At 46.9% G+C, this 21,933-nt stretch overlaps 1 protein-coding gene across 2 annotated transcripts in view; it reads left to right on the forward strand.

Annotated features, from left to right (window-relative positions):
• The window catches only part of SLC23A2 (solute carrier family 23 (ascorbic acid transporter), member 2), a 130,082-nt gene that overhangs the window by 69,826 nt on the left and 38,323 nt on the right, over window positions 1–21,933 (forward strand). For both annotated transcript variants that reach the window (XM_011941031.1, XM_011941033.1), the window contains exons 3-5: window positions 2,923–3,021; window positions 9,510–9,626; window positions 12,380–12,537. In XM_011941031.1, coding sequence (XP_011796421.1) covers window positions 2,923–3,021; window positions 9,510–9,626; window positions 12,380–12,537 — 374 coding nt within the window. The remainder of the gene's footprint in view (window positions 1–2,922; window positions 3,022–9,509; window positions 9,627–12,379; window positions 12,538–21,933) is intronic.

Consider the following 21,933-nt stretch of genomic DNA (forward strand, 5'->3'; position numbering starts at 1 on the left):
TTTTATATTTTTAGTAGAGATGGGGTTTTGCCATGTTGGCTAGGCTGGTCTCGAACTCCTGATCTCGGGTGATCTGCCTGCCACGGCCTCCCAAAGTGCTGGGATTACAGGCATGAGCCACTGCGCCCGGCCTCTCTGGCATACTTAAAAACCCACTTTAGACCTGGGTTGTAATCTGTATGTCCTTGAATGAGAAACCTGATTTTTCACTGCCCTGATTTCCTTGACTACAAAAACACATGAATTGGGAATCCCTGTGGACCTCCTCAATCCAAGCTGTGCTGCTAGGATTTTAGTCTTAAATTTCTTCCCTATTATCAAAATAAATTGTACTTACTCATTTTGGGAAATTACCAAAATATAAAAAGGGGAAAAAGTTGGCAAAAATGGCCCTACCAATTAAGGACAACCACTGTTAGCATTTTGGAGTATGTCTTTTTAAAAAAATTATCTGTTTTAAAAAAGCAGTGTACAAATAACACAAATACTTCCTGATCATAAAAGATCCAACACTTACAAAGGATTGGGAGTAAAAAAATGAAAGGTGTCTGCTATTGCTGTTCCTGTCCCTAAGGCAGCACCCTTCCTACTGGTTGTGATTTTCCTGTATCCTTTTCTGTCCTTTTTAGACAAGTGGTGAGGTCATTACAATTTTCTTTTTTAGCTCAGTTGGGATAATTCTAGGCTTATTATTTTATGACTTTTTAAACTTGGAGTTTTGTTTGTTTTAAATTAGCACATCAGCTATTTATTTATTTATTTATTTATTTAGAGTTGATGTCTTGCTCTGTCACTCAGGGAGTTTTGTTTGTTTTAAATTAGCACATCAGCTATTTATTTATTTATTTATTTATTTATTTATTTAGAGTTGATGTCTTGCTCTGTCACCCAGGCTGGAGTGCAATGGCGCCATCTGGGCTCACTGCAGCCCCCTCCTTTCATGTTCCAGCAGTTCTCCTGCCTCAGCCTCCTGAGTAGCTGGGACTACAGATGTGCAACATCATGCCTGGGTTATTTTTGTATTTTTAGTAGAGAAGGGGTTTCACTGTGTTGGCCAGCTGGTCTCGAACTCCTGACCTCAGGTGATCCACCTGCCTCAGCCTTCCAAAGTGCCAGGATTACAGGCCTGAGCCACCGTGTCCGGTGCTTTATTATTTTTAATGGCTGAATATCTCCTCTAAATGAGTGTATAATAGTGTAACCGTGTCTTTTTGATGAACATTTGTGTTGTCCCCAAGTATTCAGTATTTCATCAATTATAGCAGTGATCATCCTTGAACCTACATATTACCTGCATGGATATTTCTAGAGGGTAAGCTTCTATCAGTGTAATTGCTGGATCCACAGAAATACCTGTTTTAAATCCCGTTGCCAAATTATCCCTCCATGAAGGCCATTCCACGAAGAGCACATTCTCTCCAAGAACACAGGAGAGTAACTCTCCCCCATACCTTGGTCAACACCTGATTCCGTTTTTTAAGTTTCTCTCTAAATTTGTTTTTCTAAAAATAAAATTTTAATCATTATTTCCTTAATTTAAAATGATATAGAACAGCTTTTTGTGTGTTTTATTGTACATATGTTTTTCTTCTATGAATGATATATTCCTAGCCCTTGCCCATTTCATCTCCATCTTTTTTCCTTAGACCTCTCAGGGATGAATTGGATTGTTTGGTTTTATTATTGGTTTGAGGTGTTCTTTATGGATATTGATACCGACTCTTTTTGTATCTGCTGCTGTATTTTCTCTTAGGCCATCGCTTGTCTTCTGTTTGCTTTTAGTGTATTTCACAATGCTGGAATTTGAACTTTTTGTACACTTTTTAAATCTGTAGTTTTTAAATGTAGTTGCACTGTCAACCATATATACACAGTTACCTTCATATTTATTACATGTGTGTTTTCCTTGATATTACCCTGTGTAAAAATCTTTTCCCTTGTAGTGCTCTGGGTGTCAGTGGCCTGTAACTAGTTATTTGGGCCATGTGTGGTGGCTCACGCCTATAATCCCAGCACTTTGGGAGGCTGAGGTGGGTGGATCACCTGAGGTGAGGAGTTCAAGACCAGCCCAACCAACATAGTGAAACCCCATCTCTACTAATAATATCAAAATTAGCCAGGTGTCATGGAGGGCGCCTGTAATTCCAGTTACTCGGGAGGCTGAGGCAGGAGAATTTCTTGAACCTGGGAGGCGGAGATTGCAGTGAGCCGAGGCTGCGACACTGCACTTCACCCTGGGTGACAGAGCGAGACATCGTCTCAAAAACAAAACAGCAACAACAACAACGACAACAAAACCTAAAAAACAAAAACTAGTTATTTGTTATTACAAACAGTGATAACTTTCTTTGGGTTAAAGTTTTTGTTCTCAATATTGTTCTCCAGGATAGATTCCTAGAAGTGGAACCATTTGGCTAAAAAGTAAAAACATTTTATGGCTCTTGCTACTGTCTGGCAGAATCCGGGATGGTGGTGTAGCCCCTTAGTGAGGAGTGCTCTCCTGGGGGCTGGTTTACTTCGGTGAACAGCAGAGTTTGAGTTCCTCCAGCTAGAATATTTCCTCTTCTAGGGGCAGGAAGTCGGCCTCAGGTGGTTATGTGGGCAGGGATCTTAACTGAGGCAGCTCAGGGTACTCTCACGTGTTCAGCCAGGGCCTTGTCCACAAACAGCATGGGCCTGTGAGCCAAACTTCCCTTGCCCTGGAGGATGTGGGAGTGCCCCTGCTGAGGTTGTCCTGGGATTTTATTTCTGTTTTCCCCAGCTGAGCCTTCTGCTCAGGCAGCCTCCCCATTTGGTACATGGAGTATGTTTCTCCATCAAAACCATGACTGATCATGCACTCACCAGGAGAATTACAAAAGGCTTTTGGAGGGGAAAATGTAGTTCACGCTGAAACAGCCTCTAAGTGGATTGTCTCTGCAGGTGGTCATAAATGGAGGCGCCACCTCCAGCGGTGAGCAGGACAACGAGGACACCGAGCTCATGGCGATCTACACTACGGAAAATGGCATTGCAGAAAAGGTACCCCTTCCCTCACCCCGTGTCCCCACTCCCACCGCCATCCCCTCCCACAAGTGCTGCCCCCGATCCGGATCCCTTGCGGGCACCTGCGTGTCCTTCATCTGGGGCTTGGTCTCTGACCCCCAAGGGGGGTGTGTTCTCTTCATCAGGTAAGTAGGAGGAGCCATAGGGAATAGAAATTTAAAAAGATCTCAGCCAAGATGCCAGAGGGAAGTGGTTAAGAGCCCGAGGTCTGACATCAGGTCTGGGTGTAAATATGAGTCAGAGTGAGGAAATTATAGAAGTTCTCTGGGCCTCAGTTCCCTGTCTCTAAAATGGGAATAAAAGTCACATCTTTCTTAGGGTTGTTGTGAGGATTGAATGAAATAATATGTATGTGAAGTTAGTAGCATCGTGCCTGTTACATATACATGTGCAGTAAATAAGAGAATAAGGGAAATCAGCAAGTGGTTTATGCAGCCTGTGAAAATGCCTTTGAGCTTTGACCTTAGCACTTTTGGCACCTTAGTGTACCAATGGAAATGGCACACTAAGGTGGGGAGAATCATGTTTGTAGTTTTTTTTGTTTATTTTTGTTTTGCTCTGTGCCTCATTCCATCTCCTTGAATGGTCAGACTTTGTGCCCATAGAGATCAGGAAAGAGTTGCCCAAAGTGGCTCCAATCTGTGCGCAGTGGCTCACACCTGTAATCCCAACACTTTGGGAGGCTGAGGCAGGAAGATTGCTTGAGGCCAGGAGTTTGAGACCAGCGTGGGCAACATAGCAAGATCCTGTCTCTCCAAAAAAAAAAAAGAAAGAAAGAATTATCCAGGTATGATGATGTGTGCCTAGAGTGGCAGCTACTCAGGGGGCAGGAGGATATCTTGAGCCTAAGAGTTTGAGGCTACAGTGAGCTTTGATCGTGCCTCTGCACTCTTAACTGGGAAGACAGAGTAAGACCCTGTCTCTAAAAAAACAAAATAAATAAATTCATAAATAAAAATAAAACAAAGTAGGTCTAGATATCCAAGTTTCTTTTTTCTTTGTATCTGCCATGGTGTCTAACACATGAAAAGTTAGATAATGTGGTATTTCCAAATTGTAACGCAGCTCTAAGACTTTCATTTGAGTTTTACTTGATAGATTTTAAACACAGATTTTATTTATACTATGAAAATTTACTAATTTTCAACTTACATAATAAGAAACTAAACAATTTATGTAATGAGAAATTCTATTCTGGAACCACTTTATTATACTATAGACAGTGTATACTATGTATTCTAATAACAGACCACCCAGAAGTTGACACATACAAATATAGTACCTGACTTGGGTATTAGCATGGTGAGTTCACAGTGTAATCACTAAAGTTATTAAGAACAAATACATTGTATTGAAAGTCTGGAATAACCAAATTTTATGCCCTTTTAAACAAAATTCCAGTCTGGGATATGGAAATTTCATTTTTGCCTCTCAACTAATATTGTTATTATTTTCCTACTGCTTGGAGCTATTATAAATTTTATGGAGGTTAATTAAAGTAGATTCATGCAGAGATACTGAAATTCCAGAAGTGCAGGGTTCCCAGCTGCTCCCCAGAGGTTAGTGCAGTGGCGTTTGGCATGTGGATCAGTGCCTGCGGTCTGCAGCTGAGGCATGTCCCACACCGCCGGGCCGCAGCTTTCACACGGCCTATCTTGTAACAAAGGGCTTCTTCACAGACTTGGTGGGGCCACATATAATCCTGTATGCCATGATTCCAGGCTGTCGTGTTTTCAGACTTCCTCCTTCTCTGTCTGGAGACCGTCTTTAGAAATAAATAGTAATGAGCCTTAACACTTTGGGGCTTAGCTTTACCTTGTACTGATGGGAGGGATCCAGTTATAGGGAAAATGTCTCTAGCACACTTATGCCAAATGTTTATTTTCCAGTTTGGATGAACATTTTTTCATTGTCTAAACATTGATACATTTGCATTTCCTTGAATACTGATCAAATGGAGTACCTTCATATTTTCCTGGCCATTTTTCTTACTTTATGAAATGAAGACGACAGTGAGAAGAGCTGCCACATATTAAATAGTGCTAGTTGGGCTGAGCGTGGTGGCTGGTGCCTGCAATCACAGCACTTTGGGAGGCTGAGATGGGTGGATTACTTGAGGTCAGGAGTTCAAGACCGGTCTGGCCAACATGGCAAAACCCTGTCTCTACTAAAAATAAAAAAATTAGCCGGGAGTGGTGTCGCACGCCTGTGGTTGCAGCTACTTGGGATCCTGAGGCAGGAGAATCACCTGAACCCAGGAGACAGAGGTTGCAGTGAGCCGAAATGGCGCCACTACCCTCCAGCCTGGGTGACAGAGTGAGACTCTGACTCAAAATAAATAAATAAATAAGTAAAATAAAATGCTAATCATTAGGCCAGACCCTCAGCTGACTTTTTTTTTTTTTTTCTCCTTGAGACAGAGCCTCACTCTGTCACCCAGGCTGGAGTGCAGTGGCGTGATCTCAGCTCACTGCAGCCTCTGCCTCCTGGGTTGAAGCGATTCTCCTGCCTCAGCCTCCCAAGTAGCTGCGACTACAGGCGTGCGCCAACACGCCCAGCTAATTTTTGTATTTTCAGTAGAGACAGGGTTTTAGGGTTTCGCCATGTTGGCCAGGCTGACCTCAAGTGATTGGCCTGCCTCGGCCTCCCAAAGTGCTGGGATTACAGACTTGAGTCACCAGCCTGTTTTGTTTTTTTTGAGACAAGATCTCTGTTGGCCTAGGCTGGAGTGCAGTGGCATGATCACAGCTCACTGCAGCCTCAACCTCTTAGGCTCAAGTGATGCTCCTACCTCAGACTCCTGAGCAGCTGACCACTGGCTTGTGCCACCACACTCGGCTAATTTTTGTTTGTTTTTGGAGAGAGGGTCTCTGTTTGTTGCCCAGGCTGGTCTCAAACTCCTGAGCTCAAGCAGTCTGCTGACCTCAGTCTCCCAAAGTGCTGGAATTATAGACATGAGCCACCATGCCTGGCCAAAATTGATCTTTTGTGGCCCCGATTAAGAGGAAAAAAATAGAAAGCACAAATATACATTAATATAGTAAAAAAGAGAAATGTACAAGAGAATAGTACATGCTACTTTATGATAATCAGTTTGAAATGCTACAGCAGGGATTGGCAAGCCAAATTTGATTTAATATCTGTTCTTCTCAGTAGACTTTTGCTGGAACACAGCCATATTTCTTTGTTTACCTATTTCCTAAGGTTGCATCCATGCTACAGTGACAGAACTATGTGGCTCCCAAAGCTTGAAATATTTACTGTATGACCCTTTATAAAAAATATGTGCTGACTCTGCTGTAGAGGAAATGATTCCTAGAGAAAGAGACTACAGTCGACCCCAAAGGTGCTAGATTAGATAAAGAACCGCAGAGGGGATAACAAAGGTAGTTACAAGTGTTAAGAAGGCTCCAGGCAGAGAACAGCATTCTGAGTTCACTCTAGTCTTTGAAGCACAGGTAATTTTTTGTTCTTTACATTATTTCAGATCATAGAATAAGATGGAAAGTCTTTTTAAAGTGACATAGTTATTTATGTAGTCATCGTTTGCAGAAACCTTATTAGAGGTTTTTGGTTTTGCAGTATTTGAAATAGCTCATGGTTTACACAGTGATCACTGAGTGTGTGGCACCACAGTGCGCAGAGTGCACAATGGCCAGACCAGTCCTTCTGTCATCAGGCGGGGCTGCACAGCGTCTGCCTCACAGTGTTGTCTGATCACCTTGACCACACAACCCTCCCGTCCTGTATCATTTTAATACCAGTTGTGGACCTTTACACTAGTTTTGTTTCTGAGTTGTAGGGCTACCCTCACTACTAAGAAAAGTCTGCATGTGTGCATGTGCATACATTTGCCTGTGTGTACATCTTAACCTCTGCCTGGATGCAAAAAGTCTTGTCTTTTTGTGTGTGTGTGTGTGTGTGTGACGGAATCTCGCTCTGTTGCCCAGGCCAGACTGCAGTGGCGTGATCTTGGCTCACTGCAACCTCTGTCTCCTGGGTTCAAGCAATTCTTCTGCCTCAGCCTCCGGAATAGCTGGGATTACAGGCTTGCGCCACCACGCCCAGCTAATTTTTGTATTTTTAGTAAAGACAGGGTTTCACCATGTTGGCTAGGCTAGTCTTGAGCTCCTGACCTCAGGTGATCTACCTGGCGCGGCAGGTGCTGGAATTACAGATGTCAGCCACTGCACCTGGCCGAAAAGTCTTTTCATCTGCCTTATAATTAACAATCGTGGTTTTGGAATTGTTAGAAAAATGTTGCTTACATTATTGTGTGACAGGTTGTACTTGTCTGTGACAGTGTTATGTATTCTGTCTTCAGACATTTCTCTTTGTTATGAAATACTTTGTCATGTTACTTTGTGAGCAGCAGCACCGCCTATGTGGCTGCAGCTAATGCGGTGCTGCTGACCTGAACTTTGTGTCGTGAGCCTCAGCTCTGTAATTCCACCGTGTTAGCAAAATGATGACCTCAATTCAGAAGGTCTCAAATCAGGTTCTGAGATTTATGAGGAACCCTCAGAGAATTCAGCAGAGCTGTTTTACTCACAGTTAAGGGTTTTTTTGTCTTTTTTGTTTGTTTGTTTGTTTGTTTTTCAGAGAAAGGATACAGATTAAAATAAAAAACGGGAAAAGGCACATAGTCAGGGTCTAGGAGACACCAGGCACAGGCTTGCAGCCATCCTCTCCCAGTGGAGTCATGCAGGCAGTGTTCAGTTTCCCAGCAGTGATATGTGGTAACACTCATTCAACCAGGGAAGCTCACCCAAGCCTTGGTGCCCAGGGTTTTTAAGTGGGGATCTGTTGTTATAGGTATGGCTGACTGCCTGTGTGGCTAATTTTAGTTACTTACCAGCCCCTCCAGAGGTCAAGCTGACACTGTGTGGCCAAGTTTCAGGTAAAAAAAAAATGTATAAACTGGAGAAGGGGCCTCATTATGTTACCCAGGCTGTTCTTGAACCCTGGCCTCAAGTGATCCTCACACCTTAGCATCCCAGAGTGCTGGGACCACAGGTGTGAGCCACTGCACTGGGCCTAAAAAGACACATTTAAGAGACAGAAACCCCAAGAGCTCAGGTTATTCCCCACATGCCAGGCAAGGGTCAACCCTTCCTTTGAAATGTACAGGGTTTGAACAACCCAGACCTGCTGAGTTAACCTTTATTGTACATCCCTGTATGCCACACCCCTCAGACACATATGTACTTTTTCTACCATTTCTTCCAACAAGTTGTTAAAGACATCCATAATCCATCATAACAAATTCAACACAATGTAAATTTGCCAGTATCCCTTGTGAGGATGGAAGAGAAAGTTTTACCCAAAAGGTCATATTCAGTTACATTTGGTTTGGATCAGATACCAGCTACCATCAGACGTTTACTTCCGGCTGTGGAAGGTGAGCGTGAACTGTGTCCCTTCTTTTGTTTAAGGGTATTGGACCCCAAACCCCTGTTGCCTCCATGTGGAACACATGGAATCAGCATTTTCCCCATGTGGGATATCTTTTCATTTTATTTCTGTTAAGCATTTTGTTTGCTAGGTTATAAAAAATTTTTTCAAATGAGGTACATGTCTTGGATTCCAAGAAATGATTGTAGAAATTCCAAGAAAAGATTCTTTGTGTGGTGTTTGAAACCAGAGCAGTTTTGAGGTTCTCTTGGGGAACTCAAGGCTACCTTGAGTTTTCTGTTTGGCTCAGATACTGCCTGAGTTCAGAACTGATGCTGGGAGTGATTGGAAGAGGCTGGACTCTAACCTAAAGTGACTGGTCTTTATGATGATTTTGGTTTAAAAACCATGCTACACTTAATGTTTTAAAATATTGTTTTTACTAGTGTTGGGGGAAACGAAGAAAAAAACCTGTCACCTAAACTATCAATACATTTTTAATGTTTTGTTTTTTAAACAGAATTCAAATCACTGTGTTTATATACTTTTGAATTTTCCTCTTTTCACCTAAGAGCAATAGTGTTTGCATAGGAAGGTGTAGAACTGCAAAGTACAAAGATCCTGCAGGGATGAAGTAGGCTGGGAGGGCAGATCAGTGTGCTGTCTCTTCGAAAGTGCTGAAAATTTTCTAAGATTTCTTCGTTTGGGGCCTCACACAAGGACTGCTCGTGCCAAGGTATCGTTTTGTGGTCTCAACCTGGGAACATCTCTGTCCATGCGGGAGGATCCCCAGACCTGGGGAGAAGCTCTGAGCAAGTTTGGTGTTCTCCGGGATGAGTTGTTGACAAAGGACACTGACCCCCGAAATTCTGAGGATTGACCATCCCAGTGGGCGAGTGTACTTGAGCCCACGAGTGTACTTGGCTTCAATGACAGCCAAGGCTCAAAACTGCAGGAAAATGGCAGCCACTTGATAAAGTTGTTTTTCTGTAATAGTGGCCTGCACGTGGCCAAGCTAACATTGGTCTTCAGGTTTAATGAGTACCTTCTTTGCTCCTTCTCGCTCACAGAGCTCTCTCGCCGAGACCCTCGATAGCACTGGCAGTCTGGACCCCCAGCGATCGGACATGATTTATACCATAGAAGATGTTCCTCCCTGGTACCTGTGTATATTTTTGGGGCTGCAGGTAAGATGGTTCCTGTAGGATGTGTAACTACCAGCAGGTGTTTGCATTGTCTGCCATCTGAAGTTGTTTAAAAATTCAAGTTTGATTTTTGTTTATTGAAGACTTTTATAAATTCCTCTTTCAAGAGTGATGAGTAGGGACAGCATGGTGGCTGATGCCTGTAATCCTAGCGGTTTTGGAGGCTGAGGTGGGCAGATCACTTGAGCCTAGGAGCTCAAGACCAGCCTGGGTAACATGGCAAAAGGCCACCTCTACAAAAAATACAAACATTAGCCACGTGTGGTGGTGTGTGCCTATAGTCCCAGCCACTCAAGAGCTGAGGCAGGGGGATCGCTTGAGGTTGAAGTTGCAGTGAGCTGTGATTGCACCACTCCACTTCAGCCTGCTTGACATAGTGAGACCCTGTCTCAAAAAAAAGAAAGGGATGAATGGGAATTTTTGACATCATAGCAGGAGGAAGAAAAGAACAGGTAGAGTGGATTACCAGGGAAAAGAAAGATGATGTTCAGGGGCACGCAAGAGCAGTGACATAAAGGAAGGGAAAGGAGATAGAGTTATAGAAAGAAGGAAGAATAGAGAAAGGAGAAAAGTTGAAGAGTAGAGAAAAGAGGAATTTATTTTCATCTCCCATCCCTGGCCTAGTTAACCCACCCAAAATCATGGTATCCTCTGCCATGAAACATGAGTTACCCTGAAAAGTGCCATGTCGGCCAGGACCTAAATGGTAGGTTTTCAGTCTTATTTTTTAAAGGAAGGGAAACTTGCCACGGTAGTGGCAGCTTTGTCTGCTGCAGCTTCCAGTGGGAGGGGAGGGCAACCAGGCTCAGGGACAAGGTGGGTGGTGACATAGCTGATGCAGGCCTCCAGCGTCTTTGATACCTCCCTCCTCTGTCTTCAGCACCCTTTTCCCTTTCATAGGATTAATGCAGGACGTTTTGGAGAAAGGGGACAACGTGGGGAAGGTCTTTTCTTAGATGTACACCCCTGGGCTGTATTTGCTTTGGTTTTAAGTTGGACTCTGTTCTGAGGTCTGGTTTACTATTTTTCCCTTCTCAAGTTTGTGTGGTCTGTTCAACCTAAGGTATCTCAGGTGCTGAGAAAATCCATCTCATTGTCCAGAGAGGTTTATTCACCCTGGGATGGGGCTGTGCCTGCCAACAGCTGGGTACTTTGGTCGAATTTCCAGTTGCCCCACCCTTCCCACACCCCCTTTCAGGCATCACAGCACATGGTAACCCCAACTGGCAGGTGTCTGTTTAGTAGGGGAGAAGTCAGAGCCGAAGGAGCTGAGTGGCCTCTTGGCAAATAATCTACCTTGGGCTGAGCATTCTGAACCAGATTCAGGAAACGCACTTTTTGGAATGTTTATCTTATAAATGTTACTAGCAGTCTTCCCTGGTCAGATAGGAGTGTGAAACACTGCCTGCATCATTCCCTTCCTGAAGATTCAGAGAACATAAACTTGTGAGCAGCCCTGAGGCATCCTGAACAGGAGTGTTTCACCTCAGGAAACTCCTTTACAGTTGGGCTTCTTGGGCTGCATGTGGCGTGTTTGGCAAATGTGGGCAGGAATGGGAAGCTGCTGGAAGAAAAGTAGGAAGTTTGCAGAACAGAAATAAGAACTGGTCAACGGGGGAAGGGAGGGAAGTGAGTCGTGAGCTCTGGGATTATCCTACCGGGGCTATTGGTGTGGCGTTGGGCGGGCGGAGGGGTGGTCCCAAAGGAAGGTGGGATGGGGTTCTTTCTGGAAGATTCCCGTGGCTACCATATGCCCTTAATCCTGCCCTGACTGGAACAGATGAATTCTTTGTTTTCAAAAACAATGCCAGCTCACAGAAAAAGACAGAAAACACTCCATGCGTGTGTAACTTATGATGCTTATGTAACTTTAATCCCCAGACATGAAAGAACTTTTTAAAAGTGGACTTAATTAACTTAGAAATGTAGATTCAAAATTCTGTATCAAATATTAACAAACCAAATTGCAGAAGAAAAATACAGCATGACTGACTAGGGTTTGTTTCAAGCATGCAAGAATAGTTCAGCACATCACAATTCATGATAACAGATTAGAGGAGAAAGGCCTTATGGTTTTAGCAATTTATGCCGGAAAAGCATTTTGGGGAAAAAACTCCAAATATTTCTAATAAGAATTACATAAGTAAAATATCACCAGGGCTGATATTGACTTTCCTTTGTGATGCATGGATTCATCCAAGTAATAAGTAGTAATGACAGTAAGTTGTAAGACAAGAAAATGTAATAAAAAGGAGAAATGCAGCTGGGCACAGTGGCTCTGTGGGGAGGGAGAGGCAGGCAGATCCCAGCACTTTGGGGAGGGAGAGGCAGGCAGATCGCTTGAGCCCAGGTGTTTGACACCAGCCTGGCCAACATGGTGAAAACCCACCACTACAAAAAATACAAAAATTAGCTGGGCGTGGTGGTGCACGCCTGTAATCCCAGCTACTTGGGAGGTTGAAGCAGGAGAATCGCTTGAGCCTGGGAGGTGGAGGTCACAGTGAGCCAAGATCGCACCATTGCACTCCGTCCAGGGCAGTGGGAATGAAACTGTCTCAACAACAAAGGAGAAATGCTGAAAAAGAAGGAAAAAAGAATGGCTTGCTGTAACAAGCCAAGGAGATTCTTTATGGGGGCTATTTTTTAATGACAATAAAAGAGAAGAATTAAGATGAAATCAAGAATAAATGAGGAATGGTTTACTGTTTCTCCTCTGACCCTTTTCCTGCCCACAGCACTACCTGACATGCTTCAGCGGCACGATTGCAGTGCCCTTCCTGTTGGCCGATGCCATGTGTGTGGGGTACGACCAGTGGGCCACCAGCCAGCTCATTGGGACCATTTTTTTCTGTGTGGGAATCACTACTTTGCTACAGACAACGTTTGGATGCAGGTGAGATTGGGGTACTAATGGGGGATGCCAAAGCCCCCAGAAGGCGTTGAGCTGCGCTGTTTGCCTAGGGCTGTTTGCAAGGACAGAATGGAGGCAGGGGAATGTCCTAGTGGCCATTGGTCCCCACCCCCGCAGTGTTCCTCCCAATCATTTCCTCTCTTGGTGAACGGCACTACCACCACCTTTCCCTACCCGGTTGTCCAAGCTGGAAACTCGGCCTAACCCTCCTTCCCCTGCCCCCTTGGCAAGTCATGCTCGCTCCCCAGAACCCCTCTGTGCCCCCATTCCTTGAGTTTAGACCGGAGTGTCCCACCAGGCTCCCTGTTGACTTCCCTGCCTCCAGGGCACTGCTCTTGGACTCACTTTGTGCCCCACACCCAGTGCCATCTTTCTACTTCCACACCCTCCTCAGGGTGAGCCACATTGCAGCTCTCCTCCCTTCTTACACACCAGGCTGCACCCAGCATTTAGGCTTGCCATTGCTCTCTGCCCCACCTGCATTTCCAGCCATGCCTCTGAGCCCTGTCTCCTGCCTTCCCTGGCCTCACTCCCGAGGGCCCACTGTCTATCTTCCTGTGTGTCTTCTCCCGACCCGCCTGGCACATACCAGCTCATCCTCCAGACCCAGCTTGTCCTGCCCTCCCGACTCTGTGGAGCCCTTCGTTGTTCTCTGAATTCCCACCTTGTTTTCTTCCTTCCAGTGTGGCCCCTATTCCAGTTTGTCCTTTTTGTTTCTATGTCTTCTTCCCATGGTGCTTCCTCCTTGATGCCAGGGCTTTGGCTTGTTCACTTTTGCATTTCCAGCCACCAACTTAAATGGACATGGAGCTGGCACAGGAAGAAGAAACATCCTTATCTACCTTCCTACCTCCTCCTGCAAGCTTGCCTTTTTCTCTCCTTTCCTGCTCTTCTACCCTCTTCTCAGTGCAGCCTCTTACCTTACCCCAGGGCACTGCTCAGAAAGTGAAGCCTGCTCTGGCAGGACTGTCCTAAGTTCACCGCCAGCTGTCTCTTGCTCCGTCAGAGACAGGCTGAGTAAGGCCTGGCCCTCCCTGCAGTGGGAGGTGGGTGTGAGCTGAAGTCAGAGACTGCATTCTGATGAGTTAGAATCCTTCGGGACCTCAGGGTTGCCCTAACACGGCATGGGGATAGGGGAGCCTTGGAGGGCAGTGAGCCATGTGCAGGTGTTCTGGTTGCCAGGGTGGGCCACACCCTGGGAGGGCAGGTGGCAGGTCTGCTGATGGAAAGAAGCTATGTGGACTAAAGGCTTTGGGGCTGGCAAGCTCTTAGGGTTCCCAGATCCCAACCCTTGCTAGTCTGCCCACAACTACCAAGCTGGGCTGACGGAAGGAGGGTCTCCTCAAGCCCCCCAGGGGCAGGGCAGGGATATCACTGACCAACTATGGGGAGGAGATGTGGTCTGGGCCTTCCAAGAAGGGCTCAATCTGACTAGCACCCTCTTTCATTCTTTGGGCACAGTGTTCAGGGCTCTCTGCTTCAAGGCCAAAGTGCACAGCAAAGCTTTTGTTGGCTGACTCAGGATCCTTACCTTGCCCATGGAGCACTGGCTCTCTGGAGAGACGTTCTTTTTCTAAACAGCTGACTTATCCATGGATTTGTAGGCACAATCCCTCTGTGAATTTGGTCAGTGTCTCTAGTTGAGCATTATTGGTTGACCTGAATAGGGAATGAAAGCTGTCTTTATTGCAGTGAAGTGTGCACCGTGTGCAGCTCTGCCCCAGCTCATGCCAAAGAGGCCAGGCCTGGCCAGCAGCTGAGCCTGATGGGCATAGTTGCTAATGGGACACAGAAGGGAGGGGCCTAGGGGAACTTGGGGTAAATACTTTTGGTCACGGAGGGCATCATCTTGCCCACTGTTGGGGCACAAGACCTAAATCAAACTACCCGGGTCAGCGTGGTTCACCTCCCTGCTGGCCTGGGAAGCAGTTTGAGCTGAGTTAGAACAGGAGAGGGCATTTGACATCCTACTGGGATGGCTCAGGGACCCAAAATGCAGAGCTGTGGCCTGGAGGAGGGTGTGTGTCTGTGTGCCCCATGTCCACGAGGTGGGGTGAAAGCAGCCTTTCTTTCCGTGTTTGTGAGGAGTCAGAGTGAGTCCCCCATGACCTCTGGCTGTGCAAGGAATGGCAGCCCCACCTCTGCTTCCATCCTCCCCACAGTGTGGCCATTTGCTTAGTCATAAATCAGGTGGTGCTGACTCTAATCACGTCAGCAACTGTGTGCTGCTGGGCAGGTGAGGGTGTGCTGGGGACTTTGGTGGGGTGTTGGGCTTGTGATAGGGGTTTTCTGTGGTTGTCAGGGTGTGGGTGGTACTCGTCCTCTTAACCTGGACAAAGCGAAAGAGTACTGGCTCAACCCTGCAGATATTCAGTGACTGGTCTGTGTAGCAGGTGTGGGATCTGGCTGTCTTGGGGAGCAACGGTGACATCAAAGCACATGGCCTGCAGCACGAATGGCAGCACCATCAGGGAGATGCAGTAATCCTCCAGGGGACTTGGTGGGAGTCCTGGAGGAGGTGGGGTTTGAGACAGACCCTGCAGGCTCCAAGGGCTCTGCCCAGGAAGGCTGAGGGAGCAGCTTCCATCCCAGCAGGGGCAAAAGCGGGAAGTCACAGCCTGGCATGATCCCCCTGACCAAGCACAGAGGCTGGGGCTTGGGACTTATCAACAGGCACAGGGAGCATTCAATGGCTTTGTTAGCAGGGGACACACCCTCTGGGGCTGTGCCTTGAAGGATGTTACGTAACCAAGTATAGGGGGTGAGGACCATCCCAGGGGATCAGTGACATCCATGAGAAAGGAGACGGGGCCCAGGCAAGCGTCAGGCGTGTGGGGTAGGAAGGTGACTGTGCTGGGGCTGAACTCATCCCCCAGTCTCACTCTTTCTCGTTCTGGGGGTCCCTTCCTGCTTTGAATCCTTAGCTGGAAAGAGAAGCAGCACGGAATGGAATGTGCTTCATGTGTCCTGATTAAAGAATCTTTCTAGCGGAGCGGCTTAGAGAGAGCCTTTGGGATGGGGGAGGGGAGCACCCCTGCTGGCACCTTGCGGGCGGCCCAGGCCCTCCAGGCTGAGCGGGGCTCTTGCTATGAATCTTCTGAGCCTTCTGTGTGTTGCCTGCACCCCTTGCTTCCTCTCCGACCAGCAGGTGGGCAGTGAGCAGGGGCTCAGATGGGAGCTCCTGCTCTGCACGGCCTCAGACCGTGTTTGCAGACCTTCTTCTGTGTGGGTTCTCAGCACACTTGGGGGCTTGCTATGCAGTGGGCTGCGTGTCTGAGACAGTGAAGGGGCACTGAGGCAATGAGACAAGCTACTGTTTCCCCCCTTGACTGGCCAGTCACCATGGGGGGCATGTTTGCTGCACCCCATGTTGGTGTGTCTCCTCTTTTCTCATCCACCCCATGTCTCTCCACCCTCCATCCCTTCCTGTTGGAACCCAGACTCCTCCACCCGTCCTCTTCCCATGTTTGCACTAGGCCAGAAGAGGCCGGGCTGCCTCGTCAGCTGCACCACCTCTCACATCCTTGCCTCAGGTTTCCTGTGGGGTTAGTGAGGGAAGAGCAGAAATCCCCAAATGGCCAACTACTCCATGAGCATATGCCCTGTTCGCATCCAGCAGAGCAAGGTTGGCAGCCAGACCTCAGTAGGGTGAGGCCCCCTCTGGTACTTGGACACCCAGATCTCACTCAGGACAGCATCTGTTCTAGGGGTGCTTACCAAGATCAATGCTGCCAGAGCTGGACGCATGGTCATTGCAAGTGAAAGTCAGATTTTGGGATACTTTTATGGAATTCTAACCCCTTGGGTATCAAACCTACGCTTCTGAGGATAGAGAGATGTTTACAGCATGTGGCGTTATGACCTTGGACAAGTGACCCCTCCAGCCCTGTTTCCTTTGTGAAAATGAAAGGAGGCTTCTCCCTCAGGTGTCCTGGGAATGATATATTTTGCCCTATTTTAAGGAATCTATTGTGTTGTTGTAGATTATTTTGTTTCTTGAAATAGTTTTTGGGAGCTTTTGCATACGAAAATGTGAACTCATATTTTAGACTTTTAGTTCTGCTAGTTGCTTAGATAGGTCCATCGTAGGCTGTGAATTATCATTTCTTTTAGACTTCTGTGTTTATTTTCTGTTCAAAAAAGGATGGAATAAATAGCTAGAGCAGTTGGGGTAGAGAGGCTGTGAGCAGGGAGCAAGGTGGAAAGGAAAGGCAGACGCAGCCGGGAGTATGGGCCTGACTCCCAGCAGCACCGCTGGAAGGATGGCAGATGGCCTCTGTGGGCTTTTGTGCGTTGTGTTTTTGGAGAAGCTCACCACTCATTTCCTTAGGCTTAGAGCAGAAGGAAAAATTTTTCATGTCCAGCTTTCATAATTTCTAAGACACAGTCTCAGACTTCTCCAGCTCCAAAGGTCGCTCCCCTGTTGTGTTTCAGTTCTGTATCCCGCTTTGTGCATTTGACTGCCTCTTGCTGAGTACCCGGTATTTCTGTCGTGCTGGATATTGTGGGTGAAGGAAACCTGAGGACAAATCATGGCCTGTGCCCTTCAGGGGCGGGCCCTCTATTCTGCAGAAGCATCTAGAGTACAGGAAGGAATGAGGTGCTGTGGTCAAGTCATCCCCCTTGTTTCACATGGGCTCCTGATCTGTGTGGAATGCTATCCTGGAAACCTGTTTCATTCTATAAAAATGACCAGAGTTGATGGGAAACCCGTGAAGGTGAAACAGATGTGTGTCTTTGCAGACATTACCCAAGCACAGAAGGCCAACCATAGATGCCACAGCATGGGGGCACATTTCCCAAGGCTGACTGACTGAGACCACATGAAGCATGTCTGAGTTGTGCGGGCTGCAGACCCTTCTTCCTTCACTGCACATCTCACCTGGCATGAAAGTTTTCCGTTTCCTCCAGGGGCCGTTGTCTTTTTGCACTGGAGGTTGTCAGCCTTAGCCCCGGTTGTCGAGGCCTTTAGGAGGCTTTGATACTTTCCAAGCCTTTGCTTAGGAAAGGCGGCTTCCTCGTGGCCCTTGCTCATGGCATTCCCTCTCCCTCTCCCTCTCCCTCCCCCTCCCCCTCCCTAGCTTTTCCTCCTCCCTCCTCTTCTTTGACCTTGATCCCTTGAGTTTTGCATCAAGGAGGTCTTCATTACCGAGTTCCCCCGAGCGAGGATTCAACAGTTCTCATTTTGGTTGGTCTGTGATGTCAATTCCATTTAACCTTTGTTCTGGGAATTAGTACAAAGCCTTTAAAATCCAGAGACATGAGGGCAGCGTTTCGAGAGTCCCCTAACTCCCATTTTTTTGTGGCACCTCCGGACTTCCCAGAGTTCCCACCCCTGACCCTTGGTGTCTCTAGGGCCCTCCAAGACCCTGCCCCGCCGTCACCACACTGACTTGCCCGCAGGCTGGTGGAAGGAGTCTTACAGTGTCTGAGGGGCCACCCTCAGCCTTTCACTCCAGGCCCTTCTTAGAGGCATCACTCTGACCTCTCCAGCAAAATGAAAGATAGGATGTCCCTCTCAGAGGAGCCCCTCCTGGCCATTCTCAGGCCTGCTGTAGGCACACAGCACATTCATGTGCTGAGAAACGGTAGGGTTTGGCCAAGAGAGTCATTGTAGCTGGTTTAGGAACCTGGCCTCTAACCAGATTGCCCTACAGAGAGAGAGTTCCTCTGTCTTCTATCCTGTCAGGTTCCTGGGGCCTGTAATGGAACCTTGTCCATGATATGTGCTCACTGAGTACAAGGGGTGGCTCCAGGAGACTTTAAGGTCTTAAATCTGGGGGCTTCGAACTATGATTGTTTATAAAACTTAGAAGCACGGAGGGATGCAGTGATTAGATTGGGGCAGGGGAGACCCCATTTCTTTTTCTGTATATATATGTTGGGTACAAGTGTAATTTTTTTTAAAATTTTTGAGCCACTTGAAAGTAAAGTTGCAGGCTGGGCAAGGCGGTTCAGGGCTGTAATCCCAGCCCTTTGGGAGTTTGAGGCGGGAGGATTGCTGGAGCCCAGGAGTTTGAGACCAGCCGGGACAACATAGTGAGACTTTGTCTCTGCAGATAATAAAAATAATTAGCTGGGTGTGGTAGCATGCACCTGTGGTCCCAGCTACTCAAGAGCCTGAGGTGGGAGGGTCGCTTGAGCCCAGGAGATGAGGCTTCACTGAGCCATGAACATGCCACTGCATTCCAGCCTGGGAGACAGAGCGAGATCCTGTCTTAAAAAAAAAAGGTAAAGTTGCAGACAGCATGGTGGCCCACCCCTACATACTCTCCTAGCAATGAGGGTGTCTCTTGTGTATCGCAGGAGACCATTTGTCACACCTAACAACATTAACAATCATTCTGTTTCATCATCTCATATGCAGTTCGTATTTAACTTCCCAGTTCCTAAAATACCTTTCCCAGTTTAAAATACCTCTAAACCAGTCACCTTCGTGTGGTGCCTTCGTTTGTTGTGTCTCTTTGCTGTCTCCACCTTTTTCCTCCCCACATCATCATCTTTTTTAAAAGATTCCAGACCTGGTGTCTCGTGAGTATATGATTTTGTCTTGATTGTGTCCCCGTCACATTGTTTGATTTGTCTTACAATCCCTCTCATTTGTTGTCAACCAGAAGATGGGGCTGGAGGCATGATTGATTTAGGGTAAACATTGTTGCCAAAATTACTGTGTAGGTGATCTCAAATCCTTTGTATTCTGTCATGTCAGGCAGGCACATAATGGCACATTATAGGGTTTTGTGCCCAAATAAAAAATTTTTACCATCCATTTAACTAAAACAGAATTTAAAATTGTACATTAATATGGGAGACCAGACTGGGTGCAGTGGCTCATGCCTGTAATCCCAGCACTTTGGGAGGCTGAGGCGGGTGGATCACCTGAGGTCGGGAGTTTGAGACCAGCCTGGCCAACATGGTGAAACTCCGTCTCTACTAAAAATACTGAAATTAGCTGGGCATGGTAGCGGGTGCCTATCTATATTCCAGATACTTGGGAGGCTGAGGCAAGGAAAATTGCTTGAACCCAAGAGGCAGAGGTTGCAGTGAGCCGAGATAAGGTAGACCAGTGAGAATGCAGAGGTGTTGACCTTGGCTGAGGGTCTCTGCCCTGTCCCCCCTGCCAGCTGCAGTGAGTCCTGAGTCCTTGGACGCAGAGGCAGCTGGGCTCCCTTTCCATCATTCAGTAGTCACGTGACTTTGGACAAGCTCTCCCCAAATAAGTCTCTCCAAGCCCTGTTTCCTCAATGGTAAACTAACCATAAGATTGTTAGTGAGCTGGACACCATGGCTCATGCCTGCAGTCCCAGCACTTTGGGAGGCTGAGGTGGGAGGATCACTTGAGCCCCAAAGTTCAAGACCAACCTGGGCAACATAAGGAGATCTTGTCTCTACAAAAACATAAAAAAATTTAGCTAGGTGTGGTGGTGCACACCTGTGGTCCCAGCTACTCGGGAGGCTGAGGTGGGAGGATTGCTTAAGCCCAGGAGGTCAAGGCTGCAGTGAGCTGTAATTTGCGCCACTACACTCCAGCCTGAGTGACAGAGCGATACCCTGTCTCAAAAGGAAGATTGTTAGCAAGCATCAAGTGAGGTGATGCCTGGTACCTGTCCACACTCAGTGGCTGACTCTATTTATCTTAGTTTTCCCCACTGGGAGGGAAGGAGGCAGGTAGTGCAGTGGGTGTGCAGTGAGCAAGGGCTGGGCAGCCTCGTGGAGCAACGCGGACCTGATGAGTGCAGCAGGGCTTGGGGTTGGCCACACTGCCAGTGTCCCCGGCCAGGGTGGGCCCCACTGACCCTGGAATCTGTGTCAGAGGCCATCAGAAAATTGTAAGGGCATTTGATCCAGCCCCTCCTGAGGCTGGAGATCGTCTTGCCTCAGCCAAGCTTGTTCTCTAGGGCGGGTCTACTTGCTTTTGTTCCTGCAACTCTAGCTTTTCTGGGTGGTCTCCCTTCAGTTATTCCCCCCTTGCTCTGTTAGCTGGTATTTGTGATGTTTCAAGGGCCTAGAAGTCTGATTGAGTCCTCTTGTTACGTGTAAGTTTAATGAATTTGGTTCTCTACAACCTTTCTTCTTCGACTGGCAGGTCCTTCTTGTCCCAAACATTTCCCCAGGCTCTGAATTGTTCATCCTCCTCCTCATGGCCTTCTGCTTCCACCACCTCCCCTCCCCTAACCCCCATTCTTCCTTTTTAGGCAGGTGACTGCCCTGGCAAAAGCAGCTCTACACAGGAGTGAACAGTACTTATCACCAAATAAGGATGGAAGCTCTTTTCCTGTTTTAAATTTGGGGAGTTTTTTCAATATTTGGCATGACTCTGGTGTTTTAAGGAATATGTCGTCATCTCCTTGCCTCTGCTGCCCCCGTCCCCCTAAGTCTCACCCCCTGAAAACACTTGATAGACTGATAGAGTTTTTTAAGATGTCACCTCTATTGAGGGGCAATAGATATGCAGTAGAATTCACCCTTAAGCTGTACAGTTAGATGAGCTTATACCGATGTGTGCAATCACATCACCATCACCATGAATAGATAGGACAGTGCAGGCTACTTTCCAGCAGTTCAGCAGGTCAGTGGATGGATGGATGGATGGGTGGATGGATGGATGGATGGATGGGTGGATGGATGGATGGATGGATGGATGGATACAGTAAATGATAGAACATGTCATCAATTAAGAAAAAGTTTTCTTTGACACATTGTGTCTTTCTTTTCTTTTTGAGATGGAGTCTCGCTCTGTTGCCCAGGCTGGAGTGCAGTGGCATGATCTAGGCTCACTGCAACCTCCGCCTTCCGTGTTTAAGCGATTCTTCTGCCTCAGGCTCCCAAGTGGCTGGGATATAGGTACCTGCCACCACGCCTGGCTGATTTTTGTGTTTTTAGTAGAGATGGGGTTTCTCTATGTTGGCCAGTCTGGTCTTGAACTCCTGACCTCAAGTGATCCTCCTGCCTTGGCCTCCCAAAGTGCTGGGATTATAGGCATGAGCCACCATGCCTGGCCTTGCTTTTCTTTAAGAGTACTTTGTACACACACTCCTAGTGGTAGATTCAATAATGAACCTATAGCTCCTCAAAGCCAAACCTGTTACATCTCTTAGGGATTAATTTTCAAAAAATTTTCCTGCAGTTTAGACTCTTGAGTGTTCCTTTGACAATGCAAGGTTTTGTACCAACTTTGGTGGTTGTCTTCTAGATTAAGAAGCCAGGCACAGAGTATATATGCTCTGCGTTGGTGAATTTTGTTTTTGTTTTATTCAGTTTCATTAACAGTTTAGTTCTGGGCAGATACATTTTGTACCTTCGTGGTGCTTCCCATAGGAACCATTGGCTTTTAAGCTTTCTGTGATGGCACCATAGGAGGACTGCAAACTGCCTGGC

The sequence above is a fragment of the Colobus angolensis genome, unplaced genomic scaffold, assembly GCF_000951035.1.
Source record: "Colobus angolensis palliatus isolate OR3802 unplaced genomic scaffold, Cang.pa_1.0 Scaffold197, whole genome shotgun sequence".
NCBI classification, from domain to species: Eukaryota; Metazoa; Chordata; class Mammalia; order Primates; family Cercopithecidae; genus Colobus; species Colobus angolensis.